At 40.6% G+C, this 19,400-nt stretch overlaps 1 protein-coding gene across 3 annotated transcripts in view; it reads right to left on the bottom strand.

Moving 5' to 3' along the window:
• lrp2a (low density lipoprotein receptor-related protein 2a) overlaps window positions 1-19,400 on the bottom strand; it is a 337,835-nt gene that overhangs the window by 50,896 nt on the left and 267,539 nt on the right. For all 3 annotated transcript variants that reach the window (XM_087989117.1, XM_043693942.2, XM_043693941.2), the window contains 2 exons: window positions 16,781-16,924; window positions 14,358-14,523 (listed from right to left, as the gene is read on the bottom strand). In XM_087989117.1, coding sequence (XP_087845243.1) covers window positions 14,358-14,523; window positions 16,781-16,924 — 310 coding nt within the window. The remainder of the gene's footprint in view (window positions 1-14,357; window positions 14,524-16,780; window positions 16,925-19,400) is intronic.

Here is a 19,400-nt window from a genome sequence, read left to right on the forward strand (position 1 = left end):
TTCATACAGAGGATAAACAATGAGAAATACAACGCTGAATATGGTCCATTTTGTTCATTTCTATTATAAACAAGTTTAAACACAGTACCTATGCACAATAGTTTATGGGAATTTTAATTCAATTAAGATATGTGCCTGAGAAATAACTCTGTAAACAGAACACAGGCCTAAAATATGAATAAAATTTCTTACTGAAGATTATGCTTATGTTCTCGGTGGATTAAACTCCCAACAACAGAAATAAACAAAATCAAGATGATTGATGATGGCCTGCAGTATTCATTTAAGACACAGAAGAGAGTCACTTCGCATAAAGAAGTATTCTTGTGTAACATCAGCACATAATGTATGAGCTGGCTTATGAAGCACCTTATGGTCAGAAACAGAAACAGAAATTGCTGGAAAAACTCAGGCAATCTGCACCAGCTGTGGAGACAAAGCAGAGTTGACATTTTGGGTCCTGTGACCTTTCTTCAGAACTACAGCAATTTCTCTTTTTGTTACTGATTTCCTGCATTCATAGAACTTTGCATTTTTTTTGGACAGTGTTTATATGGTTTCTTACATTTCCAACCTGTCCACTCACACAGGACAAAAATAGTACCCCATTGGACTAGGAAGGAAAGAATTGAATGTATTCACTCAAACTTTTATTCTCAACAGCATGAAACAACAAGTTCAATGGTCCCATCTTCCCTTGGGGCCTCTCTCAGTCTTGTGTGCTATGTCTGGGAGTTTGTGACGGAACTCACCATAATGGAAGGAAACAAATTGTGTTATACCCCTGATAAGGTGGGGGTTTGGGATAGGGGGTAAATGTAAATGTAGGACAATGACTGTGAATTAATTTTGGAAAACTAAGGGGCCTGAATTCTGAGAAGAAAAAACAAAGAAAATTCACAATGTGAATTACATCAGTATGCATACTCAGAAATGGAGCTCCAGCCCTACCAGCATGTTTATTTCCAAATATTCTGCTACATTATTCGGCCTGAGCCCCATTTGAATTCAAATTTGATTAACTGTCAAAGCTTTGTGCGTAACTGGGCCAATCAATGAATACTGCCTTGCCAGTGGCATTGCAGCCCAAGAACAATTTTAGAAAGAAAGGAAAAATAAGGGAAAAGTGTGTGGTAAAACTGGATTTATTCTAAATTTATGTTAGACTCGAAGTGTATTCAACCATCAAATACCTCACTTCTGTTTAAGTAGTTATTAGTTGTATAAATGAGCAATTAAGGAATTCAATTGTTGTTAACTGTTAAACTAATGGATGTTGGAATAAACAGCTACAGGTCATAGAGTCAAAGAGTCAAAGAGTCATAGAGATGTACAGCACGGAAACTTACCCTTCGGTCCAATCTGTCCATGCCAACCAGATATCCCAACCCAATCTAGTCCCACCTGCCAGAACCCGGCCCTTATCCCTTCAAACCCTTCCTATTCATATATTCATCCAGATGCATTTTAAATGTTGCAATTGTACTATCCTCCACCACTTCCTCTGGCAGTTCATTCCATACACGTACCATTCTCTGCGTGAGAAAGATGCCTCTTAGGTCTCTTTTATATCTTTCCCCTCTTACCCTAAACCTATGCCCTCTAATTCTGGACTCCCCCACCTCAGGGAAAAGACTTTGTCTATTTATCCCATCCATGCCCCTCATGATTTTCTAAACCTATAGTGTAAAATTCAGTGTAATGTTTCATCTGTGGGCGAGTTTTCTAACTGCAACCATTGAAGTACTGAGTTTTGCAGTTGCTGGTTTGTTTCATGACCTGTGAATTAAATTTTTTTTCACCACAATGGAAGGACAGATGTAACAATTAACCATGGATTAAATCCAGGAAAACAAGTTGCAGCATCCATGCCTCATAAATATTCAGTGTTCCTGCTGGAAATTGGAAATAATAATGACATCAATATAAAATGTTACTATATTAGAATGTGGTAGACCAGGGATTGGGGATGCACAAACTCTAATATCTCATTTGCCATTTTCAACCTTTTCCATTTCGATGATATTTTCATGAAACGGGCCTGTAAAATAAATTGTCAATATGGCAAATTAGTAGAAAATAGATAGGGATAAAGGGGAATATTTTAGGATGGCAACCTGTCACTGGTGGAGTGTCACAGGGATCAGTACTGGGGTCACAATTATTTATAATATATGCCCACGACAAATGATGGAAGTGAATGTGTTATTACCAAGTTTTCAGATGACACAAAAATAGCTGAGAAAGTTAAGAATGAGGATGACTCAAAGAGTGTACAGAAGGACATTGACGAGCTAAGTGAATAGGAAAAACCTGGCAGGTGGAAAATAATGTGGAAAAATATAAGGTTATGCATTGTGGCAGGAAGAAAGGAGGATCTGAATATTATTCAAACAGGGAAAAACCGCAGAAAGCTGCAGTACAGAGTGTTTTTGGGGTCCTCATGAATGAAACACAAAAAGTTAGCATCCAAGATCTGTTGGAAAGGACTTAGTTGGCCTTTACTTCAAAGGGAATCGAGTACAAAGATCTTGCTAAAACTATACATGGCACTAGTCAGACCGTACCTGGAACACGGAACTGTTCTAATCCCCTGATCAAAAGAAACATACTTGCCTTGGAGGTGGTCCAGAGAAGGTTCACTAGATCGATTCTGGGAATGGAGGGGTTTTCTATGAGGAGAGGTTGAGTACGTTGGGTCTGTATTCTTTGGAGTTTGAAAGAATGAGAGGAGATCTTATTGAAGCACATATGATTATTAATAGACTTGGGCAAAGTAGAAGGGAGGGTTGTTTCCCTTATAGGAGAATCTGGGACCAGTGCCCATGATCTGAGTAGTGGGTCACCTATTTAAGACAGAGATGATGAAAATTTTGTACTGTGAGGGTAGTGAATTTATGGAATGTTTACTGCAGAGGCTGTAGAGATTGGAGAATTACATATATTCAAGGCTAAGATAGACAGAATTTTAATCTGGAAGGGAATCAAGGATTAGAGTGGTTGTGTTGCCATAGTCTTACCAGACCATAGAGGCTGCTCTCTTATTAGAGAGAAGTGACTGGTGGTGATTTAACCTGAGGGCCACCAGGACTCAGATGAAGGAAGAGGTCAAGAAGGTAACCACAAACCAGTGACAGGAACTGAACCCACGCTGTTAGCATCATACTGCTCTGCAAACCAACAATCCAGCCAACTGAGCTAAACTGATTCCCAAGGATTATAGTGATATGTCAAGACAGTGAGTTGAGGACAATCAAATAAGCTATGATCTCAGTGAAAGGGAGAAGACTCAATGGACAGAATAATCTGCTTTTGCTCCTACACCTTAGGGTATTATGGTCTTATTACTAGATTTTCACTGTTCTTCCAGTCTGGGTTGGGGTTTAAAATTCAAAATGTCATTTCAGTTTGTTTTATGCAATTCAAAATTTACCAGTTGTGAAATACAAGTTGCCAATGTAGGGTATTGGGGTGGGTGGACCTACATAATCCCAGTCTAGATTAGAGTTGGGCTGGAATAGCACAGCAGGTCAGGCAGCATCCGAGGAGCAGGAAAATCGACATTTTGGGCAAATGCCCTTCATCAGGACTGACGGCAGGGAGCCTCCAGGGTAGAGAGATAAATGGGAGGGGGGTGTGAGTGGGGAGAAGGTAGCACAGAGTATAATAGGTGGATGGGGGTGGGGATGAAGGTGATAGGTCAGCGAGGAGGGTAGGGGAAGGTAGCAAAGAGTACAATGGGTGGGTGGGGGTGGGGATGAAGGTGATAGGTCAGAGAGGAGGGTGGAGTGGATAGGTGGGAAGGAAGATAGGCAGATAGGACAGGTCATGAGGACAGTGCTGAGTTGGAAGGTTGGAACTGGGGTAAGGTGGGGGGAGGGGAAATGAGGAAACTGGTGAAGTCCACATTGATGCCCTGGGGTTGAAGTGTTCCGAGGCAGAAGATGAGGCGTTCTTCCTCCAGGCGCGGGTGGTGAGGGAGCGATGGTGGAGGCCCAAGACCTGCATGTCCTCAGCAGAGTGGGAGGGGGAATTGAAATATTGGGCCACGGGGCGGTGGGGTTGGTTGGTGCTGGTATACCGGAGATATTCCCTAAAAGCGCTCTGCGCGAAGGCGTCCAGTCTCCCCAATGTAGAGGAGACTGCATCGGGAGCAATGGATACAATAAATGACATTGGTGGATGTGCAAGTAAAACTTTGATGGATGTGGAAGGCTCCTTTGGGGCCTTGGATATAGGTGAGGGAGGAGGTGTGGGTGCAGGTTTTGCAATTCTGGTGGTGGCAGGGGAAGGTGCCAGGAGGGGAGGGTGGGTTGTTGGGGGACGTGGACCTGACCAAAATCCCAGGAGGAGGCCACACGTCTCATCCTCACTGGCAGCAAAACTGACTGCACTAAATCAGTAGCAGGAATGGGTCAATGCTGGGAACTTTCCCTTTCCCATCCTTGAATCTAATTAGCCTTATAATTGAACCACCCTAGGATCTGGTCATGGCTGAAGGAATCTCAAGGAACTCATGGGTTTCCTATGCCTCCTGAAGGCTACTGAGTAAACTCAGTCTGCTTTGTTAATCACCTCCAATACAGGGATCTCACTTTCAAAGGCATGCATGGTCTGGTTGAGAGAACTGGGCTCAGGAAATGGAGTGCTTGCTAAAAGCCACCCTCACATGTATGCATCTGACAACATTCCTTCCATTGAGCTCCTACCTTATGAAGTAATATAGCACGTGATATCTTACAAAAAGCCTTTTAACAGCCCAATTATATTAAACCTACTGATTTCTCTTTATAGATTCTGTTTGTTATCTCTTCAAAGAATTCTAATAAACATGTCAGGCATAAAGCCATGTTGACACCATTTGATTATGTTACAAATTTCTAAATGCTCTACTTTTACATCCTTTATAATACTCTAATATAGTCTTCCAGAAATAGATGTTAGGCCAACTGGCCTACAGTAGACGGTTTTATTTATCTTCTTCCTTCTTTGAATTAGAGTGTTACATTGCAGCTTTTCAATTCTCAGGGATTTTCCAAAATCTGAAGATTCTTGTAAGGTTACTATTGGAGAATCCATTATCTCTGTCTACTATTTCCTTGCTGGTGAATCCCCTTTCTGTCACCCTCAAATCAATTTTCTCTCGAGGTCTAACAATGATCACTGGTTAAAAGATTTCACTGTACAATCAGCAGTCAGTCCAGATGGTGCTGCCTTGTAATGTAGAACTGCAGTCTCTGACAGGCTAGAGCTCTCAAGGTGGGATTTCTGCTATAGTGGGGACTTAATTCTGTGGAAGCCCAACATAGCTCCCTTAAGTGCCAAATTACACACAAACAGATATGTGGAACAGTACAGCACAGGAACAGGCCATTCAGCCCACCATGGCTGTGCCAACCATGATGCTATTTTAAACTAATCCCATCTGCTTGCAATGGTATATATCCCTTTATTCCCTGCCTGTTCATATGTCTGTCTAAATGCCTCTTAAACATTACTATCATACCTGTTTCTACCACTTCCCTGACAGTGTGTTTCAGGCACCTACCACCAAACCATTATACAAAGTGGTGCAGAGATCCTTGCTGCTTTAGTGCCAAATACTCCAAATCTATTAACAAAAACAGAAGTTGCTGAGCTTTTTCAGCAACTTCTGTTTTTGTTTCTGATTTAGAGCATCCACCGTTCTTTCACTTTTTTACTCCAAATCAATTGCTGGGTTGTTAATGTTTTCCCAACCTAACAACACCCAGTGCCAACATGCTCACTGAAGTAACAATTCCAACCGAACAGAGAACATCACAGTTTTGCTTTGCGTTTGGTAAAAAGAACTCTCTGCTACAGTGTTATCCAAGCCTCCATTTCCCAGTTTCTGTTTCAAGTAAAATATATGTAACCCTTACAATATGATGTATGCAATTCTTCAATATTCTAAACACCTACCAACAGGTTCCAAACCAGTGCTAGTGTATAAACATCAAAGCTAGTTACAGAGAAGTTTGGCAGTCCAATAGTTCGTGGCCACTATCTAATGAGAATTGATTGTAATCTCCCTGACCAATTCTTGGTTTAGTAGTAAGTTTCCAAGGTTACTTGCAGTATGCCTTCACAACAAAGCCCTTGTCCTGTCCCTCATTATTTAGTAGTTGGACAAGCACATGGACATACATGGAATAGTGTAGGTTAGATGGGCTTCAGATTGGTATGACAGGTCGGCACAATATCAAAGGCCAAAGGGCCTGTACCGCGCTGTAATGTTCTGTGTTCAATGTTCACCCCAATGTAGAATACAGTACAACTGAGTGTCCTATGAATATCAGTTACAACTGAGTTTATGATGCAGAATCTATAAGGTGTTCATTCTCTCCAAGACCTATTGAGTGGAATTTTCCCACTTTCAGTTTAAGTGTCTCATTGCATGAAATTCAAAGTGCCATCTGCCATTGTTTGGAAAGCATTTTCTCACACAATCCTACACTCTTAACTTCAGCAATTGGGAACTTGGGCGCCTTCGGGAATTGCATCATAGGAGATGCAGAAACTCTAGCCACTTCCAGCTTTTCCCAGCATTCAGGCTGATAACATCATATTTAAAACCCAATTACACAGTATTTGAGATGCAGAAAGCCAGGAATTGCCCTTCACTGTTAGCACTGAGGCCATGACCCAGATTTAAGGAAAACTCACTCCCATCTTCATTGCCAAGGACATTAGAGTCTTAATAAATCAGGTGGGGGACAGGCAGGCAGGCTTTTTCACTGCAGATCAGCACTGGAGGCCACAGCACCAGCCTAAGTTAGCTTGGGCCCAAATTGCAGCCTGGGTCCCAGGCAGTGCAGAAAGAATGTCAATAATCTTGTGCGCTTCACAGAGTATCACTATTTTCTTTCTGCTACTTCACACTCATAGGGTCAACATTCATTCTAACTTGACCATTGCACAAACCTTTCAGCAAGTGTGGTGGACTGCAACTCTTAGCTTTGCATGCATCATATTGTAAGGGCTGGATACATTTTATCTTAAATATAAACTGGGAATTGGGGATTTGGATCGCTTTGTTGCGAAGAAGTTATTTTAACAACACAAAGCAAAAGTGGAACTGTATGGTGTTCACTGTTTGGTTAACTGAAAGTATGTAACTTTTGGAAGAGTCTGAAATTGTTACTGTAGTGGGGCACGTTGGTACAGGGTGTTGCTGGGTTCAGGTAAAAATAGCACCTCAGCAATAGTCTGTGGCTTAGCTATTTTCTCATGGAATACTGAAAGAAGTATTACTGAATACTGAAAGACCTCCAAAATATTGCTTGAACAAAAGAACTGACGGCATTGTTGTTAACTTTATGGATGACACAATGATAGGTGGAGGAAAAAGTAGTTTTGAGGAGATGGGGAGGCTATAGAAGAACTTTGCAAGAAGTTGAACTGCAAGAAGAACTGCAAGAAGGGTGGCATCTGAAACATCGACCTCCCCATCTCCTGATGTTACCTGGCTTGAGGTGTTCTTCCAGCCTCCTGCCTGTCTATTGCAGAAGAACTTTGACAGTCGAGGAAAGTGGGCAAAGAAGTGGCAGATATAATCTATTGTGGGAAAGTGTGAGGTTATGCATTTTGATAGGAAATATAGAAAAGCTGTAGAAATCTGAAGCACATAGGGACTTAGGAGTTCTATATCAGGATTCGCTTAAAGTTAACACGCAGGTTCAGTTGGCAATTAGGAAAGCAAATACATTGTTAGCATTTATTTAAAGAGGATTAGAAAACAAAAGCAGGGATATACGGTTGACACTGAATACTGTTCTGATCAGACCTCATTTGAAATACTGTGAGCAGTTTTGGGCCCCATATCTAAGGAAGGATGTGCTGGCCTTGGAGGGAGTCCAGAGGAGGTTCACAAGATTGACTGTGGGAATGACAGACTTGTCATATGAGGAGCGGTTGAGGATCCAGGTCTGTAATCGATGGAGTTTACAAGAATGAGGGGTGATTACAAATAAAAGTTACAGAATACAGAGAGGCCTGGGTACAGTGGACATGGAGAAGATGCTTAAACTAATTGGAGAGACTAGGACCCAGGGCACAGCCTCAGAGTGATACTTTAGAACTGAGATGAGGAGGAATTTCTTCAGGAGGGTGGGAAATCTGTGAAACTCATTGCTGCACAAGGCTGTAGAGGCCAAGTCATTCAATGTTTTTAAGACAGAGACAAGTAGTAAGAGGATCAATGGGTAGGAGCAGAAGGCTGGAGATTGGAGTTGAGAAACATAATCAGCCATGATCGAATGGTGGAGCACACCCGATGGGCTGAATGGTGGGGCAGACCTGATGGGCTGAATGGCCTAATTCTGCTCCCATACTTGATGGTCTAAGTCAGATTCTTTTCTCTCCCTTTGTGAATGAAAAATGAATTGTATGCAAAGGCTCTTAAAAAGAAGGAACTTCTAACTCAAGCAGAAGACCTAGATTTAGCTGACTGGCTACTGAATTGAGGATTGCTCAACAACAACACAGTATCATCACCAAAAACAGAACTCCAAAAGAATGGTGAGAACGCCACCTTTTTTCCCTTTATGGTTTGTACTCTTGATCCACAGATTTTGTTCCTTTAGGCCTATATTTCCAATCACAATATTCCAGCAAAACTGTCTCATCTGTTCTGCCCATCCTATTTGTGAATGAATGGTGATTTAAATGAGATATAGTTTATGACTGCAATTCAGTAATTAATCATGTGTTTTTGTCACTTGTCATAGGTTACTTTTGTTATAACAAATAAGCATTTCCTTTCTTATTCATTTATGAAATCTGCTGTGAGATTCTTTAATCTTCGATAATTGTCATTGACCATCCTTGTGATTAATTTGGCCATATTTCACATTTGTGATGATTCAGGTGCGGCGTGATTTTCAATGCACTCTTCCCATTAGGGTCATGACAATGGCACATCTTAATCCTAAGTAGCTGTCCTGCATGTAAGGGAAACAGCATCCCAGCATCTACCCTGTCTACCCCTTCAAATATTTTGTACATTTCAATGAGCATTCACTCATGGATGCATTCATTCATAGAGTCATAGAGATGTACAGCATGGAAACAGACCCTTCGTTCCAACTTGTCCATGCTGACTAGATATCCCAACCCAATCTAGTCCCACCTGTCAGCACCTGGCCCATATCCCTCCAAACCCTTCCTATTCATAAACCCATCCAAATGCCTCTTAAATGTTGCAATTGTACCAGCCTCCACCACATCCTCTGGCAGCTCATTCCATACATGTACCACCCTCTGTGTGAAAAAAATGCCCCTTAGGTCTCTTTTATATCTTTCCCCTCTCACCCTAAACCTATGCCCTCTAGTTCTGGACTCCCAGACCCCAGGGAAAAGACTTTGCCTATTTATCCTATCCATGCCCCTCATAATTTTGTAAACCTCTATAAGGTCACCCCTCTGCCTCCGACACTCCAGGGAAAACAGCCCAGCCTGTTCAACCTCTCCCTATAGCTCAAATCCTCTAACCCTGGCAACATCCTTGTAAATCTTTTCTGAACCCTTTCAGGTTTCACAACATCTTTCCAATAGGAAGGAGATGAGAATTGCATGCAATATTCCAACAGTGGCCTAACCAATGTCCTGTACAGCTGCAATATGACCTCCCAACTCCTGTACTCAATACTCTGACCAATAAAGGAAAGCATACCAAACACCTTCTTCACTGTCCTATCTACCTGCGACTCCACTTTCAAGGAGCTATGAACCTGCACTCCAAGGTCTCTTTGTTCAGCAACACTCCCTAGGAGCTTACCATTATGTGTATAAGTCCTGCTAAGATTTGCTTTCCCAAAATGCAGCACCTCACATTTATCTGAATTAAACTCAATCTGCCACTTCTCAGCCCATTGGCCCATCTGGTCACAGTCCTGTTGTAATCTGAGGTAACCCTCTTCACTGTCCACTACACCTCCAATTTTGGTGTCATCTGCAAACTTACTAACTGTACCTCTTATGCTCGCATCCAAATCGTTTATATAAATGACAAAAAGTAGAGGGCCCAGCACCAATCCTTGTGGCACTCCACTGGTCACAGGCCTCCAGTCTGAAAAACAACCCTCCACCACCACCCTCTTTCTTCTACCTTTGAGCCAGTTCTGTATCCAAATGGCTAGTTCTCCCTGTATTCCATGAGATCTAACCTTGCTAATCAGTCTCCCTTGGGGAACCTTGTCAAACGCCTTACTGAAGTCCATATAGATCACATCTACTGCTCTGCCCTCATCAATCTTCTTTGTTACTTCATCAAAAAAACTCAATCAAGTTTCATGAGACATGACTTCCCACACACAAAGCCATGTTGACTATCCCAAATCAGTCCTTGCCTTTCCAAATACATGGACATCCTGTCCCTCAGGATTCCCCCCAACAACTTGCCCACCACTGAGGTCAGGCTCACCGGTCTATAGTTCCCTGGCTTGTCTTTACCACCCTTCTTAAACAGTGGCACCACGTTTGCCAACCTCCAGTCTTGCGGCACCTCACCTGTGATTATCGATGATACAAATATCTCAGCAAGAGACCCAGCAATCACTTCTCTAGCTTCCCACAGAGTTCTCGGGTACACTGATCTGGTCCTGGGGATTTATCCACCTTTAACTGTTTCAAGACATCCAGCACTTCCTCTTCTGTAATCTGGACATTTTGCAAGATGTCACCATCTATTTCCCTACAGTCTATATCTTCCATATCCTTTTCCACAGTAAATACTGATGCAAAATATTCATTTAGTATCTCCCCCATTTTCTGTGGCTCCATACAAATGCCACCTTGCTGATCTCTGAGGGGCCCTATTCTCTCCCTAGTTACCCTTTTGTCCTTAATATATTTGTAAAAACCCTTTGGATTCTCCTTAATTCTAATTGCCAAAGCTATCTCATGTCCCCTTTTTGCCCTCCTGATTTCCTTCTTAAGTGTACTCCTACTGCCTCTATACTTGAAACTCTATTCCTTGAAACTCTATCGAACACAAGATCAGTTTGGAATCACACAATGAGCAGACCAGGTCAGGACATCAAATTTCCTTTGCTATAAGATCTTAGTATGTTGGATTGATTCTTACAAAAATCATAGTTTTGTAGTCACTTGTATGGATATTAATTTCAATTCCAGAGTTTTAGAAAAATCTGTCGATTTACTTCATTTTCACCAGGTGCCATGGTAGGATTTAAACCTCATAACATTAGCCTGGGCCTCGAATTACCAATGATATCACAATTGTACAAATATCGACACACACCAGCTGGTTTGGAAATAGTTTCTACCCTACTGTTGTTAGAAAACTGAATGGACTCTCAAACTCTTAGCATTCGCCTGTACCTGTGTTTTGGTTTTTGCCACTGTTTACCTATTATTTACTTATCTATGCTATTTAACTCTGTGATCTGCCTATATTGTTTGCAAGACAAAGCTTTTCACTGTGCCTCAGTACACGTGATAATAAATTCAATTCAATCTCCCCACACTTATTACAGGATTTGTGAGATCTATTAGTTCCTTTGACAATCTATGATATCTTACAGTACACCATTCTCAACTGCTGTTTGATTTTCTTATCCATGATCCTGAACCAACACTTTCATTCTAGAAGTGTTCACACATAATACATCATCAGGACTAGGCCACGAAGGAAATACAACTCATGAGATCACTTTTCTTCAGGCTGCTGGCAATAGCAAGAGAACTGGCTGACTCCTCAGGCAGAGCAAGAGGCATTTTATTTGCATGTGAGTACGTGTCATTTTTCCAGCTGTTTTATATTTATATAGCTGTTCCTAATCCTGATCCTCAACCTTCTCTCTATTTACAAGGTCCATCTGGTCTCCAAATGTGCATTTTCTTGTAATAGCCAACACTCTGCCTGCAAATCCTTCTAACTTTACCTTTGTAGGTTGTGAGGAGCAAAATCCATCCACCTCAGGCACCATTTAGAGCACGAGAAGCTAGCTAGAAATGTAAAATGGACAGCACAAGTTTCTACAGGTATTTAAAAAGGGAAACAAAATGTGATCCTCCAGAGAGTGAGAATAGGGAGTTAATAGGAGATAATAAGGAAATTACAGGTGAAATGGACAAATATATTACTTCTGTTTTCGATAAAGAGAATACAAAAACACCACACCAACAGCTACAAACATAATAACTATAAATCAGAAGGTGGAAGGTTAAGAGGAACTAACAAAATTACAATGATGAGGCAAGTGTGGTGAAGAAAATGATGGAACTGCAACTGACAAGTCTTTGAGTCTTACTGGACCTCATTCTAGGGCGTTAAAGTAGATACATTTATGTTATTTTCCCAAAATTCCCTAGATTCAGGAAAGTTACCCTCAAACTGGAAAGTAGCAATTATGACCCTTCTATCCGAGGAAGAAGGGAGAGCGAAAATGGAAACTATAGACCAGTTACTTACAAAGATTCAAGGTAATCAGGAACAGTCAGCATGGTTTTATCAAAGGGAATTTATGTTTAATCAAATTATTGGTATTCTTTGAAAGAGTAACATATACTGTAGATAAAAAGGAGCCTGTAGAAACACCAAATTTGAACTTCTGGAAGGTATTTGACAAGGTGGCACATCTAAGATTATTCTGGAAAATGTAGTCTATTAGTGTAGGTGCAAAATACTAGCATAGAAAGAAGAAAAAAAGAGACTGCATAAAAAGAAAGCTTTGCCTGATGACCAGGATGTGATGAGTGGAGTCCTGTAAGGGCCTGTAAGGGCCTCAGTTCTTATTTTAACAATTGACATGAATAACTTGGATGAAAAGAATAAATGCACATCACAGACAATGCCAAAATGTTAGATATGAAAACTGTGAAGTAAATATGGAAGTTACAGATAGACAGGTTGAGTGAATGGGCAAAACTCTGGCAGATAAGAGCATTGTGAATGAAAATCTTCATTTTGACAGGAAGAATGAAAAAGTAGAGTATTATTTAAATGGAAAATGAAAAGTAGAAATATGAAGTGCCTGGGGATTTAGGTGCTCTGGTGCAAAGTTAGTATGCAGGTACAGCAAGTAACCAAGAAGGCTAATGGAAAACTATCCTTTATTGCAAGAGGAATTGGACAAAAAAAAGTTATGCTTCAGTTATGTGGGGCATTAGTGAGAGCACATCCTGAATACCGTATGCAATTTTGCTCTCCTTATTTAAGGAATATAAGGGCACTGGAGGACATTCAGAGGGGTTTTACTGGAGTGATATCTGGAATGATTACATTGTCTTATGAAGACAGGTTGAACAGGCTAGGTTTGTTTCCATTGGGGTTTAGAAGAGTGGAGGTGGCTTGATTGAAATAGCTAAGATCCTAAATCATTTTAACTAAGTGGACTTGGAATGATTGTTTTCTCTGTGAACAAGTCCAGAACTAGGGCCACTGTTTTAAAATTTGGAGTCACGCTTTCAGAACAGAAATGAGAGAAACTTCTTTTCTGTGATGGACTGTGTAACTTTGGAACTCTCTGCCTTGGAAGACAGTGAAAGCGGGATTCATTGAATAAATTCAATGTCAAGGTGGATAGATTTTTGTTCGGTGGGGAATGAAGAGATATTAGGGACAGATGGGAATATGGAATTCAAACATAATCAGATCAGTTGTGATCTTATTGAATGGCAAAGAAAGCTCCATGGTCTGAATTGTCTACTTCTGCTCCTATTTTATATGTTTGCATCATAGGAAACAGCACCTTAACCAGGGCCCACACGTAATTCAGAAACTTGGTTAGAACATGGATCCCCATGGTGTAACATCTTGGGTACTAGTGGGCAACTCCATTTTGCTTAAAGCTTCTTGGACTACTTGCTGCCCATCCCTAAGTGCCCTTGAGAAGATGGTGTGGCAGAATTCTTTCCTGAATCACTTCTGTCCATGTGGTGCAGGTACACCCACGGTGTTTTTAAGAAGGCAGCTAAGTTATTTTGACCTGAGTGACTACAAAGTCCACATTGCTATGGCACAAACACCAGCCAGTACTTCAATAGAAACATGAGATCAGGAAGTTTGAGTACACTGCAGTACATCAGAAATGCTGAGGGGGGAACAGAGGAAATAAGTTCCATAGATAGGTGGAAATGAGCTCCTGAATGGCCCTGAATGCGCGCCAGGTTTGGAATATGGGGAAAGGTTTGAGAATAAAAAGTGTTGGTGTAAGTTATATGTTTCACAATCTTGATTGAGGACTTCAGTAGAAACTGCGAATGGACTCAGAGGTCAAATGATCACGAATAAGTCAATTTCTCAAACAATTCTTATTACTGAAACTGAATTTCAAATATCCTAGGTGTTGTTTCGTATTTTTGTTTCTTACTTTCCAACCCAGTCCACAGCAATGCCATCAGGAGTCACTACATATTTAAGATTTAAGTCCACTGTTGTAATAGGATTGTTTCCATTGTCATCAAAAGTAGTGAGAAAGGCTCGCTTTATAGCACCAAATTCTGCGCCACGTCCCAGGACAGTCCAGTACACAACACCTGCAGAAAGGAAAAGGCTATGGTTACATTTTATTATGTCTTGGATATTCTAGGATTAATTAAGTGACATAGTTTTCATGCTGAACTGTATATAATGTTTAGTACGCTCAATATTTTGTGAAGGTAAGTGGAAAAATAAGATCGTTAGGAGTAGAAGTTGGCTACTTAGACCAGTAAACCTGTTCTGCCATTCACTGTGATTTTGACTAATCTGATAATCCTCAATTCCACTTTCCTGACTTTTTCCCATAACCCTCAATTTCCTTATTGATTAAAAATATGTCTGTCTCATCTTTGAATATACTTATTGACCGAGTCTCCACAGCCTATCCTTATGGCTGGCCTCTGTGGCCAGACATCACCCACAGGAAGTAATGTTTCATGAAGCTCATCGTGTGACTATTTTAACACTAGATAAACACAAGAACCCCTTTCTCATTTGTGCTGCCATATTAGAAGAAAAAAAAATCAGAAAATCAGAGCACCAGCTTTAATTTTAAAAGGCAACTTTAACTATTGTGCTTTTTCTAAAAACCGTTCAATGATAAAGTGAAATATCAATTTATATCAATATAAAGAACTGCTTGCATTCTCTTAAATTCTCATTTCAATACGTACCTTGAGATTTTGAAAGCTTTTAGCCCTGAATTAACTCAGGACACAAGCAAGGCTTGCTGGGGTTTGGCCTCAAGATTTCCCCATTACAATGCTAGCAAAAGATTGGGGTCACTTTATCTCCTGAGTTTCCTTTGCATTTTGACAGAAATATTCCCAACTAAACCTGGTGAAGATTATTACCACACTAAAGAATAGGAGCAGGATTCTGCATAAATTTGGGTCCACACAGAATTGGTCCTCAGTGTAAAAATAGGTGGTCAGAGAGGTCTATAGTAGATCATGGTCAGGAGGAAAGCTTGATCAGGGAGACTAAGGTTTCTAAAGACACCATAACAAAATGAACAATTGACCTCAGCTCCTTCTGTTCATGCCAATACTTACCACTGATAGAATCACATTGGGATTGATGGGACCTTGATTCTCATCCATTAATGATGCCCTCACATGCCTTTGGGATGTGCCTTATCCAACACCAAATTAAATGTTGGTAAAATGGTTGCAGCAAGAGCCTTCAAGCACCTGACTTTATTCACGTCTTTGACTCATTTCAGTTAGATGGCTAGCATCTCTTAGTTGCAGATCAACTTGTTAGCCACATCTCTGAGAATCCCTGCAGTGTGGAAGCTGGCCATTTGGCCCATCAAGCCCACATCAACCCTCCGAACAGCAGACCCCTACGCTATCTCTGCAAATCCAATGGCTAATTCACCTCACATCCACATCCATGGTCACAATGGACAATTTAGCATGACCAATCTATTTAACCCACACATCTTTGGATGGTGGGAGGAAACCAGAGCACCCGGAAAACATACACACACATAGACACAGGGAGGAAGTGCAAATTCCACATAGACAGTCATCAAGGGCAGCATCAAACCAGGTCCCTGGTGCTGTGAGGCAGCAGTGCTAACCACTGAGTCACCTTGCCACCCAAGGTCTTCTCATTTTGTTTTATATGAATGTTTTTCAGTTGGAACAAGCTGTAAACAAAGGTTGCTCTGAGCAGCATGATCATGCACATAATTTTCAATGCTTGCACACTTAAAAGAACAGGCTGTTTACAACAAAAAAAAAAATAGGGAATGTTGGTTGTAATTGAAGCTCTTTATAGAGCTCTGCACTGCATTTGGGAAGTAATGCAGAAGAAGGAAAGACTGATTCTAATGTTACTGCAAGGTGTGGTCCCAACAGTGACTGTGGAGAAACTCAACTGTCTCACCCATCAGCTTGCCTTTCCAGTTAGAGAATGCAGTGGAGAGAAATTTGCAATGAAGAAGAGAGCAAAACTGGTCATTGCATTCTTCTAAAATTAAGTCTGGACATAATAAATAATCTAATATGTACAGACAAGAGGATTCCTAATGAGAAACTAAATCAAGATTTGGAGGTGCCGGTGTTGGACTGGGGTGTACAAAGTTAAAATCACACAACACCAGGTTATAGTCCAACAGGTTTAATTGGAAGCACACCATTGTGCTTCCAATTAAACCTCTTGGACTATAACCTGGTGTTGTGTGATTTTTAACAAATTACTAATCAAGATAGTTTATGCACATTATTAATCTTTACAGAATGTAACCACATTTAACTGGTTTCTCTATGATACTTAAACTCAATTTTCACATCATTTACATACTGAGATCTGGATCTTCTGTATCCCAGATATAATCAATAGCTTTGATGTCTTCTTCATTCTGAATATAATCTGTGTATTTTTCAGATGACATGCTGTATCGCCGAATGCGTACACTATCTGGCAAAAGTAAGATAGGAGGATTCCCTAAAATTCAACAGGATAAATGATTAGTACTTGCATCATGTATTCATCATGGTAAGCCTTTCAACAGCATTTTGTCATTTGATATGGGTGTACGCAATGTTCATTGTTAAGACAAGAAATCCCTTTTCAAGAAGGTTAACCTGTCTGCCATTTTTCCATATGCTTTTCTCTTCCACAAAAGGCATTCAGCCTGACTGATACCAGTAAAGGGAGCGGAGGGGAAGTAACCTATTAACAGCAACTAGCACAAATCTAAATGCCAGCAAATTAAAACAAATCAAAATAAAACAAAGAAGAACAAGCAGCAATCTTTGAAATGCACACTTGTAAGTCAATACCAGGGTTGGATTTTCATTTCCTGATCAAGGTAGGAAATCTAAAATGTTGATCTTTACTGTAAACATGAATTCTTTCTTCGTTCCTTCGTCCATGCTATTTTCTTTTTGCGAGTTAAGGGTCTTGGATCAAGACCCTTCATGCACTTCTTTGGAGGACAAGGATGCCACTGAGATTTCTATTGGGAATTTGAATTTCCTATTCCTTCCACCCCACTTGTTTCCTGGGCTGTTATGGGTTTGGAAGCCCTAAGTTAAAACTGCTTTGTTGTGCAGTTTATGATCACCAGGAGTTCTATTAAGGAGTCAGGGAAATTCTTACAAATAAGTGTTAAACGCTTTGATGCAAAAGTCAGTACTATAGTCAAATGACTGATAGGATATCTGGCTAGAATTAAAACAAAACGCTGTTTATATTCAAGTTCAAATAGACTCCTGTGTTTAGATGACCCAAACCGTGTTTTGACTCCTAAGCTCAGTTTGAATGCTTGCCCAAGTTTCAAAATCTTCAGAACCATTTATTTAGAGGAGGTAATCTTTTCACATTTTGTTTGATGGTTTAAGAGATTATTAAATGATTATCTATCTTTGTGTGGCAAGTAAATGAATATTTTTTTAATAGGAGATTGAATTGAATTTAGACAAATGCGAGGTGCTGCATTTTGGAAAGGCAAATCAGGGAAGGACGTATACAATTAATGGTAAGGTCCTGGGGAGTGTTGCTAAACAAAGAGACCTTGGAGTTAGTTTCATTTTTCCTTGAAATAGGAGTCATAGGTAGTTAGGCTAGTGAAGATGACATTTGATATGCTTTCCTTTATTGGTCAGTGTATTTAGTATAGGAGTTGGGAGGTCATGTTGCAGCTGTACAGGACATTGGTTAGGCTACTTTTGGAATATTGCATGCAATTCTGGTCTCCGTCCTCTAGGAAGGACGTTGTGAAACTTGAAAGGATTCAGAAAAGATTTACAAGGATGTTGCCAGGGTTGGAGGATTTGAGCTATAGGGTGAGGCTGAATAGGCTGGGGCTATTTGCCCTGGAGCGTTGGAGGCTGAGGAGTGACCTGATAGAGGATTATGAAATCTTGAGGGGCATGGATAGGGTGAATAGATAAGGTCATTTCCCTAGGATAGAGAAGTTCAAAACTAGAGGACATAGGTTTAAAGTGAGAAGGGAAAGATTTAAAAGGGAACTAAGGTGCAACTTTTTCACTTAGAAGGCGATGCATATATGGAATGAGCTGCCAGAGGAACTGGTGGACGCTGATACAATTACAGCATTTAAAAGTCATCTGTTCGGATATATAAAGAGGAAGAATTTAGAGGGAAATGGGCCAAATGTTGGCCAATGGGACTAGATTTATTTCAGATATCTGGTCATTATGGATGAGTTGGACCAAAGGATCTTTTTCCGTGCTGTACATCCCTATGACCCTACGGACAGTTGAGTGAATTTTAATTTTTTGAATGGCTTCATAAGTAAGAAACCTTTTTCACTATGAAATGTGTTTGGCTGACAGCTCAATTAGTTGGTTACATTTCTTTTACTGATCATTCAAAGGTATCTTCAGGATGGCCCATAATGGATACTGGGTGAATGTCTATGGAGGGCAATGGTGGACACATGGAAAGTATGAAGAAGCATTAGGAACATGAGAGAATATGGGGAGATTGAGGGAACATGATGGAGCATTATAGGACATAAAGGGTCGTGAGGGGAGCACAAGGGTATAAGGAGTAGAAAAGGTAATATGCTCGCAAAAGGGGACTTTGGGTGTAAGAGGGGATATGGGAAGCATGAGAAGACTTGGGGAGCAATTTCAGTGTTACAAGCTGGTTGACATCATGATCTGTATTATATTCAGCAGGCAATAGCTGCACGAAGGTGGTGGTGGTGGTGGCAGTGGTATTGTTATTGATTTAGTAATCCAGACCCCCAGGCAAATGCTGTGGGGACATGGCTTCAAATGTCACCATTAGTGTTGGTGAAACTTGAATTCAATTATAATGATGACACTGTTGATTTTCATAAGATCCCATCAGATTCATTAATGCCTTTAGAGAAGCAAATCTGCAATCCAGGTCTGGTCTTCATATGACTCTAGACCCACAGCAATATGGTTGACTCTTAACTACTCTC

Source organism: Chiloscyllium plagiosum, unplaced genomic scaffold (assembly GCF_037043375.1).
Source record: "Chiloscyllium plagiosum isolate Xiang-an unplaced genomic scaffold, Cpla_swu_hap1 HiC_scaffold_7, whole genome shotgun sequence".
In the NCBI taxonomy this organism is placed as follows: domain Eukaryota; kingdom Metazoa; phylum Chordata; class Chondrichthyes; order Orectolobiformes; family Hemiscylliidae; genus Chiloscyllium; species Chiloscyllium plagiosum.